This window comes from Trichoderma harzianum (assembly GCF_003025095.1).
Source record: "Trichoderma harzianum CBS 226.95 unplaced genomic scaffold M431scaffold_2, whole genome shotgun sequence".
Taxonomy (NCBI): domain Eukaryota; kingdom Fungi; phylum Ascomycota; class Sordariomycetes; order Hypocreales; family Hypocreaceae; genus Trichoderma; species Trichoderma harzianum.
This window is the reverse complement of record NW_020209250.1, coordinates 1,276,030-1,287,890: the sequence shown is the minus strand read 5'-3', so window position 1 is coordinate 1,287,890 and position 11,861 is coordinate 1,276,030. Positions and strand designations below refer to the sequence as shown.

Sequence of the window (11,861 nt, the reverse complement as noted above, 5' to 3'; positions counted from 1 at the left end):
AGGGAACATACCGAAAACTTGCACTAAAGGCAAGAGTTAAAGGAATAACCGTATGGGGAAACGGGAGTGGCCGGCCCGCGTGCTTAGACGAGTAGTAGTTGGGGATTTAGGGCTTGTTTATCGGCCGAGTAGTGGGTGGCGTTTAGTCAATGGTTTGATGATCAGCAGCAGCCGTCGAACGTCGCACTATCTGATCTGTGTACACATCTCACGGGCCGCTCAAACACGGAGGGCCGAATGTTGCCCCTCTATGACGGTGAAGAAGAGATTGACTCCGAATCATCCAGGCGGTTCTGCGGACTTTGCCATTATGATGATTGGCGGAATGCGTACCGCTTGGGATTCGGTGTGCATAATGCTCGATTCGAGGGGCCCCCCTTTTCCCCCCCAGTGAGCATAAGATACCGAACAACTACTTCCCCGAGAATCTATGTGCTTGGATACTCCTGCGTCGTAAACAGCCACTCATCAGCTGTTGCCTATTGTTTCCACGACCCATGGTGTTGTCTCAATATCAACCACAGAGAAAATCCCGCCGTCGAAGACTGAAGCCCCTACCGCGCAATGGCTGGCATCCTTGCTCTCATTGAACCCGGGAGATGGACGGCATTCCCCGGAAGATTTGCAAAGGGGTGTAAATTCCACGCCGGAAGCTGGCTCACAGACCGCTGAACCAAAGGCCAAGCAGTACTATTCGATGTGACTCGGCGCGGAAGCAATGGCATTGCATCCACAAGCGCTGTTGTCTCTGTACTGCATGTATCTTGGAGGGGCGCAGACGAGCTTCACAGCCAAGTACATTAATCATTTCGCTCGCATACGCAGCCGCTCATCGGCTATAATAAATTCCAAATGCAAGGCAGTATGGGAGAAGGACCATGGCAGTCGTTACTGCGGAATCATTTCGGCTTTGGGTTAACTCAAATGAGCAAAAAGCAGCATGTTTTCTCATCATCGCTTTGCAACCTTGCATCCTAGAAACAGCGAGTCGAGGCGGAAATAGAGTTACACATATATGCACGGAACGCCGGAATTACGACATTGGTAAGAGGGAGAGTTTCTGATGCAACAAAAACTCCACGACAAGACAAGACAAGAAGGCTCCATTGGAAGTTTGTGGCCAAGGACGTCATGGATTGAGATGAATGTGTCCTTGGGTATGCTTGACCAAGGCACATCCGCTGTGGACTCGGCTCTGCTACCTTGCTCCGCCTCGATTTTGGCTCGGTCCGCCCCGTATGCTGGCGGCTATCGACCCGGCATGCCATCGTTGCTAAATCTGGAATTCCAAGCCGTCCAATGGCACCGTCGCAATTGAGGGGCCTTCACTTTTGGACACTAGCAATGGGGGTTGATAGTGCTTGTGTTGGAGCCTCCGAGACAAGGTCTGGATGCAGTGGAGAAGAGGCATGGTCCTGCGTCATCCGAAGCTGTTTCAACATTGCCCACAGCCCAATTGTCATAAACTTGGCACACCATTGTCAGCTCGAAGTCAGCGGGGGAAATGGGCATCGTCGCATAAAACTTCCAGTTGTGAATTGCTGCAACGTGCCGGGAAATTCTGGCACCGGCTCTGGAGACCAATTATGATTCCAAGTTGACCTTTCGAAACTTCATGCATCGCCCTACAGGCCGCCACCTCTAGCATCAGGCCTCTAATATCTAGCCGTTGCCTGCTAGACACAATGGGCTCATATAGCTTGTTACCCGAGTCATTCTGGAAACATGTCATGTTTTGGTCGCCGCAATGCCCTCGCGATGCCGTACAACTTCAATGCCTCTGGCTTCAGAAGTGGAACCCGGGGTTTGTTGGTACGTGTGCATCGCACGCCGAGCTGCCGACGTTGTGCTATAAGCACGAGAAAACAACATCAATGCAAGTCTTCTCCCACGCAAACGCCGACGGTGTTTCAGCCGCATGCTAGAGCATCAGATGCGCTCCTAGAGCCGTGAATAATCTCATTTCCTTGTGTTGTGGCGTCAGTACCAAACCAAAGACCAAGATGTTCTCCCGAGAGAACAAGACAGCATGAATCAGAGTGCATTCTAAGACCGTCGGGCAATCCGAATGCTTCATACTGAGGCCCAATTGGAATCAATGCCACGGTGCTTTAGTTTGGATCGTGTTTCGTCGTGACTGGCTTGATGTCACTGCTGCCTGGATAGAATCTCAGGTGCTGGTGATCGATTTATGCACCTCTGGCCAATGCGTGGTCTCAGTCTTTCCTCCTGAGCCGCCACCAGGCTGTTCTTTCATAAGTCAGCCGTTCGAGAATAAGCGTAGTGTCAGATCCAAAATTCCGCGCGGATCGGTCCTTGTTCCTATTCTGTTGACGGCTACGCTAACAGCTTGCCGCGCATACACGCCCCTCCTCTCCAGTGACAGCCGCACCTGGTCCAGCTCAAACGAATGTGTGTCCTCGAGCAATATCTGGCACCTACAACCGCCTCACTTTTTTTTTTAACCCCCAAGACCTGCATATGCATACTAACCTACTCTCAGCCTCGGGTCATGGATCTATCATTCCCCGGACCAATATTTCTCTTTCGTGCAGTGTACAACAGGCGGGAGGGGGCCCCAATTCTATCTGATGTGCCGAACCAGCTCACCAACCCCCAGCCTCTTTCTCAAAACAGCTGCACAGCTGCATTAGCACGAGGAGGCGCGTACGGGCTAGTACCTTGGGCACTCTGATAGTAACCCGGTACTAGGTGCGAAGGATGGGAACACAGGCCAATGGTGCTCCGCATGTGCCACAGCCAAGGCACACATGATAACTCAAAGCAACGAACAGGTTGTGACGGTCCACCCGGATGCTGCCGTCACTAACAAGATGGGATGTACGCAAGGCCGGCATTGGATACCTACGTGACATTTCACCCGTGCCAGCCTCCGGGATTCCGGGTCCTGTTGCCCGCATGGTAGAGGAGGGCTGGAACTGTGCCCATCCTGTCAGTAAGATGGATGGGCCAGTACGAGTACGTGATGGTCCTGTGTACCAAGTACGGAGTGCCTGTGTATGTGGAATTATACGTAGCATCAGGCCTTCGGGGGAACACACTCCGGGGAGGCTATCGCCGGTGTCGTCGCCCGTCCAGCTGACGGATCTTCGGCGTGACATTCCGTTCATGCCTGACTCCGCGCGGGCAATCGACCATTAGCCCGCAGCAGCTTACCAGATTGGTCTACTAGGTGCGGAGGAGAAGCATGTCTAGGGAGGCTGTTTGCTACTGTAATCCACGCCAAAAGCAGTCCTTCCACCGACACGCTTGCTTTTCAGCCGCGAAACGAGGAAGAATACGAGCCAGGGAAAGGGGGCAGACAGAGTGACGAGTTCGAGGCCATGTCTCAAAATGATTCTATATTGCAGCTTGCCCATGAATCCTGCTCACACATGCTGAAACCAAAAGCAAGCCGTGTCTACATCTAACTGGTCCAAAAGCAAACGCCCTCAAAAGCACGGTAGGCTACTAGTGTGAATGCCCACCCTTACATAACAAAGGTTCCTTTCTCCATTACTCGGCTGCAAAGGACACGTCCATGATCCTGGTTTTCCCGTCGGGCTCCAGGCAATGACCGAAGCTTTGATGGCTGCCAACAATTTCGTTCTCCATGTCGTCTTTCTGCTGCATGTCTGAGTCCCCAAAGAGCGGGGTCTCAGGATTTTGGACCCCACGACCAATTAAAAAGGGGGGGTTGTTCTAACTTAGTCAAGGTAAAAAGGCAAGATAGAGAAGGAGAAAACAAGAACAAGAAAAAGGAAAAAAAGGCAACCGAATTGCTCTAGTCTCGCAACAAGGGAGGGCGGCCAATCTTTTGACAGAGAGTCTCTTGGCTCTCTAAGCGAGAGCGGCGCGGCTGCGCCATGTCTCAGCAACGTCACTCGTGCAGCTCTCACCGACTGGCCTTTTTCATGGCCTCCTTTCTTCGTTTCTTTTCTGCGGCTCGGGCCAATGACCGCTTAATGTCTCCATCCTCCAAGGTGTCCATGTCAAAGTATACGGGTGCGATTTCCTGGTTGCTGGAGTTAGCCCTTCAAGCCTCGTTTTTACGCAAAGATGCAAGGTAGCGGGGTTTTCATTTATTCATTTGCCGCAAAACTTACCAATAACCACTCCGGCCTGATGCCTGTGCATGTTCGGATGTACTGTTTAGACGTAAGGACGAATTCGTTATACAGGACCCAGTCGTACTCGGTACGCAGCACGGTCGAAGGATGGATCAGGACGGCCTGCTCATCCTTGACGGTTCGGTAAACTTTGCCTGAGCTCTCCTTCATGGCGACCTGCATGAAAAACCCGGCCAGCATAGCCCGTCGGATGTTGGTGTAGTAGTTTTTGTCCTCGAAGGGGGTGGAAATTAGGTCGAGCCCGTGCGTCTCCATGATGCGCTTGAGTTGGGCACGAACGCTGTCGGCGCTGGAAAGGTGGCGGTAGGACAAGAAGTGTTCGTGGCACCACTGCTTGGCAGAGCTTGGGTCCGAAGTCTCCTGGCCCTTGTAGGCGTGGTAGGCGTTGAGCAAGGTCAAGTGGTCGCCATCCGGGTGGGCAAAGAGCGCCTTCATCTCGTCTGCTCGCTTACGGCTACTCGCGGGCCGCACAAAGATCTGAGGGACTGACAAGAGGGAGGTGATGGAGAGAATCTCATTGGAGCAGTAAAACTCCGGCGACGAGATGAGCATGACAGCCAAGGCGGGATCTAAGGGGAACTCCGACGCCAGGCCGCCAAGAGTGGTCAGCTCGCCGTCGTCGTCGAGGCAGGCGAGGTAGTTTAGCTCTTCCAGCGCCCGCATCATGGTCTCGGGGGCGGGAGGGTCCATGAGATCAAAGTGGACGAGATCTTCCACTCCTAGCTTCTTCAGCTCCAGAACGGTGTTGGCGAGGTTGGACCGCAGGATTTCAGGATAAGTCTGCTCAATAAGCTCCTTCTTGAATGCCTTTTCGGTGTAGAGTCTAAAGCACTTGCCAGGCTTTGTACGACCGGCACGACCAGCACGCTGCTGCGCAGAGGCCTTTGAGATGGGCGAAACCAAGAGTGACTCGACTCGGATTCGGGGGTTGTAGATCTTTTGCTTGCTGAAGCCGGGGTCAACGACGTAGACGATACCGTCAATGGTCAAACTTGTTTCGGCAATGTTGGTTGAGACAATGCATTTTCGGCCAGGCTGTCCACCCTTCCTGAGCGGACCAGGTGCCTTGTCAAAGATGCGTTGCTGCTGGTGCGGTGGTAGCGTGCCGTACAGAGGATAAATCGCCAGCGGACCGGCGTCCATCTCCCGCGTTAGCTCCTCGGCCTCGAGGGCGATCTTTCGGCAGGCGTCCTCGATTTCGTCTTCACCTGTGAGGAAGAGCAGAATATCGCCTTCGGGCTCGGAGGCGTGGATCTGGAGAACGGTTCGGATGGCAGCCTCGACGTAGTCCCTCTCCGGCTCGGGGGTGTAGAAGATCTCGACAGGGTGAGTTCGTCCGGGGACGGCCAGCAAGGGCGCATCGTTGAAGTACTTTTGAAACTTTTGGGCATCCAGAGTAGCAGACATGATGATGATCTTGAGGTCTGGGCGTCTCTCCGCAATCTGCTTCAGCAGGGCCATGAGAATGTCGGTGGCCAGTGTTCTCTCGTGCGCTTCGTCGAGGATGATGCAGCTGTATCTAGACATCTCGTGATCGTGCATGGCCTCACGCAGGAGCATACCATCCGTCATGTACTTTAGCATGGTCTTGGGTGTCGTCTTGTCTTCGAAACGGATGCTGTAACCGACTTCCTCTCCGAGCGTGACGTCCATCTCATCGGCCACACGTTGGGCTACTGACATGGCAGCGACTCGACGCGGCTGCGTGCAAGCAATAAGCTTGCCATTGAGATGCGGCAGCTCATCGTACACAACATACTGGGGGATCTGTGTGGTCTTTCCGGAACCAGTCTCACCGACGAAGACGAGGATCTGAGTCGAATGATACTTGTCGAGGAATTCTTGCCTAAAAGATAGAGGTCAGTGATTCTGCCGCGCAACGAGAAAAGCGGTGCATGGCAAGGGGTGGCACAAACCTCTGCTTGTGGACGGGGAGATCTCGCCGCGTCTGCAGAATCTGAAAGTATTTCTGCGAGTGCTGACGGCCCGTGAAGGGGTTCGAGTCGGAATCCTCGGCCTTGGAAGCCTCCTGCGCAGATGTCTGGCGGCGCTTCATGCCCGCCAACGGCGAGTTGGGCGAAGGCTCGCCAGATCCCCAGCCGTTCTCCTCCTCGTACATGTGGGCGAGATACGGGTTCGCCTTTCCATCCATCTTGGTCTTTTTGTTGGATGTTTCTTCCGAGTCTGCACTCGCTCTCTTGGCTCCTCTATCGGCCATTTTGAAGCAATGGGGAAGGCGTCGCGCAGCGGGATTGGAGAGGCTGCCTGTCGCTCGCTGGAGATTTGCGGCTCGCGGTTGGCCTAAAGAAAAAAATTTGGCGGGACTGGCAAAACGCTCTTATCGATAAGATATTATTGCCTAGCCTCTACGGTGCTGTCTGCAGATTAGCACTGTCTTATCTTATACTGCAGGAGGATATAGAAAGGAGCAATGTGAACTATTGGGGTATATTTAGGAGTATGTGGATTTAGCTGTATATGTTACTGCCTAATCAATAATATATATATATCTTATCCTCCTGAATAAAGATCTTTTAGGTACTGTAGCCCATGGCCCCGATCAGCTTAGCATCGTTACAATTAAAGCATCCACCATCAAAGTCTCCGACAATGCGCACTGTGGTTACACTGCCCTGTTCTCTCCCACTGAGAAAAGCAACCGCAACAAATCAGTCCGCCTTGACATTCAAGTCAGAGGGGAAGGACCATCACGGCCTGCCTACGAGCTGAGAAGGGTCAGGATTATCTGGAGTCTTCATTTTCCTTTTTACCACCAGTCTGTCTCATAGCTGGGTGTCCTTTCACAGGAAAAGAAGCGACTCAAAAAAGCTCAAGCTCATCACCCCCACCAAGACAGAAACTTCCGGGTAGGGCAACAAGACAGCTCTTACAACTTGCACGCCAAAATGAGCTCAGAATTAGAGGCAGGAGGCTTCTCCTTCCGAGGGGACTATCAGGAGAACCGGCCCGTGTTTACTCTTGGGTATCATGACTCTAAGAGAGAACAGCCGCTCTCAGAGATGCAATATGGATACCTGCTGAACCAAGATGCGAGTGAGCTGATGGCCCTGCAGTGTCGCCCAGAAAACTAACCATGTTTACAGTTTTCTGTGGCTACTACGCCAATCACCAATAGCCACTTCAAGTCTAGAGTCTTCAAGGTTGTGTCGGATCATCTAGCAACATTAAAGGCCAATGGCGAAAAGGGAACGAGTGAGGCCACGGCCAATCGAGCAGACCCTATTCTCCTGCCCCTCACTCCGGAAGACACTGGCATGTTCCCCTCTCAAGCCGTCAACACCTATGTCGCCTACACGAGCCCCTGGATTGACCTTTGCTCGACTGACCCGGTCATTGCCAACATTTCTCGCCAGGTGCTTAACCTCGAGATTAACTATGCAAGCTGGTGCGGTGTGAAGAGTATCATCATCACAGGACCCAGCCGAGATGCTTCCAAGGACGGGGGAAGTCAGGGGATCGCACAGTACTCTCGGGCTGTTCAAGAGGCATTGACTATTGCCCCCGCCATCACCATCCTGATTCACATACCCATGTACCGCGAACCACCTGTTGGGACACAGGCTGAGACCCTATCCTCACTGAGTGGAGAGGAAGTGTCCAAGTCTTCGGGAGGAGACATTGATATATTTACTACTTGGGATTCTTGGCATCAAATCAGATCAGTTTGCAAATACAACCCCAGGCTCCTCGTTGGTAAGAGAAAAAAAAACGCACCTTTCTACTTCTTACCTAATTTCATTCACCTCTGAGCACTACTGACTCCAAACCTCCAATAGCACTTAAGATGCCAAGAGTCGTGCCAGAGAAGGATCTGCAAAATCGATGGTTCTGCGAACCTCTTCACTACCTGACCTTCACCCCCGAAGTTTTCCAGAAGAACAAGATTGGCTATCCCAGCCTGTCCAAGAACCACCAGGAGGTCATTTTTGCCTACATGCGCTTGAAGAATGCCCCTTGGCTTTTACTCTGCGACGTCGGCCCTGATGTGCGACACATTACCGAAGACGGCAAAGATGAGAATGCGCCTTTAACAGAGGCCGATTTCCCCAGCTTGGAAGAAGCTCATAAGCCCGCCTTTCGCGTGGCTACCGAGTCTAATGTTCACTGCGATTACTTGCGATGGCTAGAAAGGCAGCAACCTCCATTTTCAGTACTAGAAACACCCATCCTTACCAATTTCCAGGATTGGCTTCAGTCACCGCTGCAGCCCCTGTCGGACAACCTGGAATCGGCAACTTACGAAGTCTTTGAGAATGATGCCATCAAATATGACCAGTATGAGTTAGCCATCGCCGAGGCTTTGAAAGAGTGGAGCGAACTGAAGCTCCCAACCTCCAAGCCTGGCGTTGTCGTCATGGCAGTCGCTGGCTCTGGCCGTGGCCCTATAGTGACCAAGGCTATTAAGGCGGCAGAATCCACTGGTGTCAAGGTGGAAGTTTGGGCCGTCGAGAAGAATCCCAATGCGTATGTATACCTCCTTCGCCAGAACGCCCAGAAATGGGGCGGCAAGGTAAATGTTATCAAGACGGACATGAGAGCTTGGAAGGGTCCACTGATCTCAGATTCTCCTGAGACTGGTCCGGTATATGGCAAAGTTGATATCCTCATTTCCGAACTGCTCGGCTCTTTTGGCGACAACGAGCTTTCCCCCGAGTGTTTGGATGGCATCCAGCATGTTCTGGCGAAGCCTCACGGCATTTCAATCCCGCAGTCTTACACCGCACACCTGAGTCCTATTGCCACACCTAAGCTGTATACGGACATTAGCGCAAGAGCTCAGACTGACTCCAATGCCTATGACACTCCTTGGGTGGTGAGCCTATTCTCACTCGACTATGTGGCCCAAAAGGTACCTGGCCACCCTCGATTCCAGCAGGCATGGGAGTTTTCACACCCCATTCCCGATTCAACGCTTGAGGCCATCGCGGCGCGGCGGTCTGGAGGAGTTGTTGGCGGAACTGGAGGATCCATGGCAGGCGCTGCGGGAGCAAACGATCACAACTCTAGGTTCTGCCACCTGACATTTGTTGCTCGTACTCGCGGAGTTACCCACGGACTGGCAGGATATTTCGAGTCTACCTTGTACGAGCAAAAGGCAGGCCCGAACAAGGGCAGGAAAACGGAGATTAGTATTCACCCGGAACGAATCGATGCGAAGAGCAAGGACATGGTATCTTGGTTCCCTATATTCTTCCCTCTCAAAGTGAGTTTTGGAAATCCGGTACCCAATGGCATGTGAAGGAGAAGCTATTTACTAACATCGATACCAGCAACCCCTTTACTTCCCCGCGGATACTGAGCTGGAGGTGAGCATGTGGAGACAGACCGACGATACCAAGGTCTGGTATGAATGGCTTGTGGAGGCGTGGACCTGGGTTGGGCCTTCGACACGTGTCAAGGTAGCATCTTCAGAGCTTTGTAGTAGCCGGAAGCTGGCATGTCTGATGTAGACGTGTGGCTGCTAGCTAAGACGCATAGCTGCGGCATTCTGCCTCCGCTACCTTGACTTTCACTTTTGTACGGAGAGCCGCGGTTAAAAATATAGCCGAGCGTGGTGCTGAAAGAACCCGAAATCGGTCAAAATCTGAAGAACCGGGATATTATGAAGCCCTTCTCTCTCTATATATCTGTTGTGAATTCAAATTCAAGCACCAATGTGACAATCATGTTCTGATGTTGCAGCCCAATACAGGCATCGAATGACAAACATGTGAGCCTCTCTGGGACGGCGGTAAATGCCGAAGCACCTCCGGGGCTCGCCGGCGGGGAAGCTGGTTGACCCGGCACCGGTACCGGCAATCGGGCAATTGCTGAAGCGCAAGCGCCGATTGCATGTGGCTCAACCGGTATACTCGTGCTAGGATTTAATCCCTGGAATTCTCATTGGTGTTTCTTTTCTGTTTCTCTCTCCTCGGCTGTGGGGATATAATTCGGCGCGGAGACCATGGCCTCTGTCCGATCGGCTGTGAGAGCATTGCCCCGCAAAACGGCAGCAGGATACCAGTCCAGCTATTACCCCTCCATCCCCAGACCCAGATCTCTGTCTTCGTTTTCATCTTTGTCTCTGTCTTCATCTTCGCATCGTTCGAGCCCTCCGTCCTTTTCTCCGAGTCACGCACAGAGACACCAGCTAGCCACGATGTCTACGCAAGCCGCGCACCCGGCCCTGCTCATCCCAGGGCCCATTGAGTTTGACGATGCCGTGCTCCAGTCGATGAGCCACTTCAGGTACGGTTGTCACTCTCCCTAGCGCATTCATTGATCGAGGAGCTAATTGTGTCTGGCAGCGAGTCCCATGTTGGCCCTGGCTTCGTGGCCACCTTTGGCGAGACGCTGAGCATGCTCCGCCAGCTCTTCCAGACCACCGATCCTGCGTCTCAGCCCTTTATCCTCAGCGGTTCCGGCACCTTGGGTTGGGATTTGGTGTCTGCTAACTTGATTGAGCCCGGCGAGGACGCTTTGGTTCTAAGCACCGGCTACTTTGGCGACAGCTTCGCCGACTGCCTGACTACCTACGGGGCCAAGCCCACCAAGCTTGAGGGACCAATTGGCGGACGACCCCAGTTTCCGGAGATCGAAAAAGCATTGTCGGAGAAGAAGTACAAGCTCGTCACCGTCACCCATGTCGACACCTCTACTGGCGTTGTGAGCGACCTCAAGGGCCTTGTCCAGGCTGTCAAGAAGGTTTCTCCGGAAACATTGGTCATCGCCGATGGTGTCTGCAGTGTAGCTTGCGAGGAGATTGCATTCGACGACTGGGGTTTGGACGGCGTCATCACTGCAAGCCAGAAGGCCATTGGCTGCCCGGCCGGATTGTCCATCTCAATGTTCAGCGGACGAGCGATGGAGACTTTTAAGAACAGAAAGTCACCTCCGGCATCTTACTTTGCCTCGATGAAGAACTGGACGCCTAGTAGGTTTATCTATGCGTCGACTGCGCGTGCTTTGCTAGACCCAACAGAGCTGATACTGACATGAAATCGCGTCTAGTCATGCAAAACTACGAGGCTAAGAAGCCTTCATACTTTGCTACCCCATCACCCCAGCTTGTCCACGCCTTGAACACCGCCTTGAAACAGATTTTGGCACGACCGCTGTCGGAGCGCTTCCAGAAGCACAAGGAGGTGTCTGACAAGATAAAGAAGGCTATTACCGACCTTGGGCTGAAGATTGTCGCAACCAAGCCTGAGGATCAGTCGCACGCCATGACAGCCATATATCTGCCCGAGGGCGTTCAGATTGCCGACGTTCTCCCCAAGTTGGGCAGCAAGGGCGTCATCTTTGCTGGTGGCTTGCACAAGGCGATTGCTACCAAGTACATTCGATTTGGACACATGGGCGTCTCTGTTGTAAGCATCCCAACTCACCTATCGGATAATAGGAGTGATAAAGTACATATACTAACAACATCGCCTTGCAGACGGACCCCAACAGAAACGATGTCGACAAGGCTCTTGATGCCCTGAAGACCAGCTTGGCTGAGTGCGGCTATACCAAGGCATAGGAATCAGGCGGGCGGTGGCGCTGGCATTTATAAAGGAAAACGAGGTGTTAGAAAATCAAGCGATTCTGTCCTAAAGGATGAGTGGCGTTTGCCATGTTAGAAGAAACAACGCAGTTTATTGAAACTACAAGCTTACTTGTCACAATCCTGATGTCTTCTCTGAGCAACCGCATCTGTATTAATAATACACGGGATGTGATGCCCTT

General features: G+C 52.7%; 3 protein-coding genes across 3 annotated transcripts; 2 read left to right on the top strand and 1 right to left on the bottom strand.

The window, feature by feature from the left end:
- Positions 1–3,895: 3,895 nt before the first annotated feature.
- On the bottom strand, positions 3,896–6,348 carry M431DRAFT_76014 (hypothetical protein; the record flags this gene model as incomplete). The annotated part of the gene is made up of 3 exons (XM_024922418.1): positions 3,896–4,015; positions 4,107–5,976; positions 6,047–6,348. 3 exons carry the CDS (start codon positions 6,346–6,348, stop codon positions 3,896–3,898), a joined length of 2,292 nt encoding a protein of 763 aa, XP_024778586.1.
- Positions 6,349–7,036: 688 nt separating this feature from the next.
- On the top strand, positions 7,037–9,601 carry M431DRAFT_490536 (hypothetical protein; the record flags this gene model as incomplete). Its single annotated transcript, XM_024916812.1, has 4 exons — positions 7,037–7,180; positions 7,235–7,844; positions 7,928–9,354; positions 9,422–9,601. 4 exons carry the CDS (start codon positions 7,037–7,039, stop codon positions 9,599–9,601), a joined length of 2,361 nt encoding a protein of 786 aa, XP_024778585.1.
- A 689-nt stretch (positions 9,602–10,290) lies between these two features.
- On the top strand, positions 10,291–11,655 carry M431DRAFT_1589 (hypothetical protein; the record flags this gene model as incomplete). The annotated part of the gene is made up of 4 exons (XM_024912978.1): positions 10,291–10,379; positions 10,439–11,064; positions 11,142–11,500; positions 11,572–11,655. 4 exons carry the CDS (start codon positions 10,291–10,293, stop codon positions 11,653–11,655), a joined length of 1,158 nt encoding a protein of 385 aa, XP_024778584.1.
- Positions 11,656–11,861: the final 206 nt, after the last annotated feature.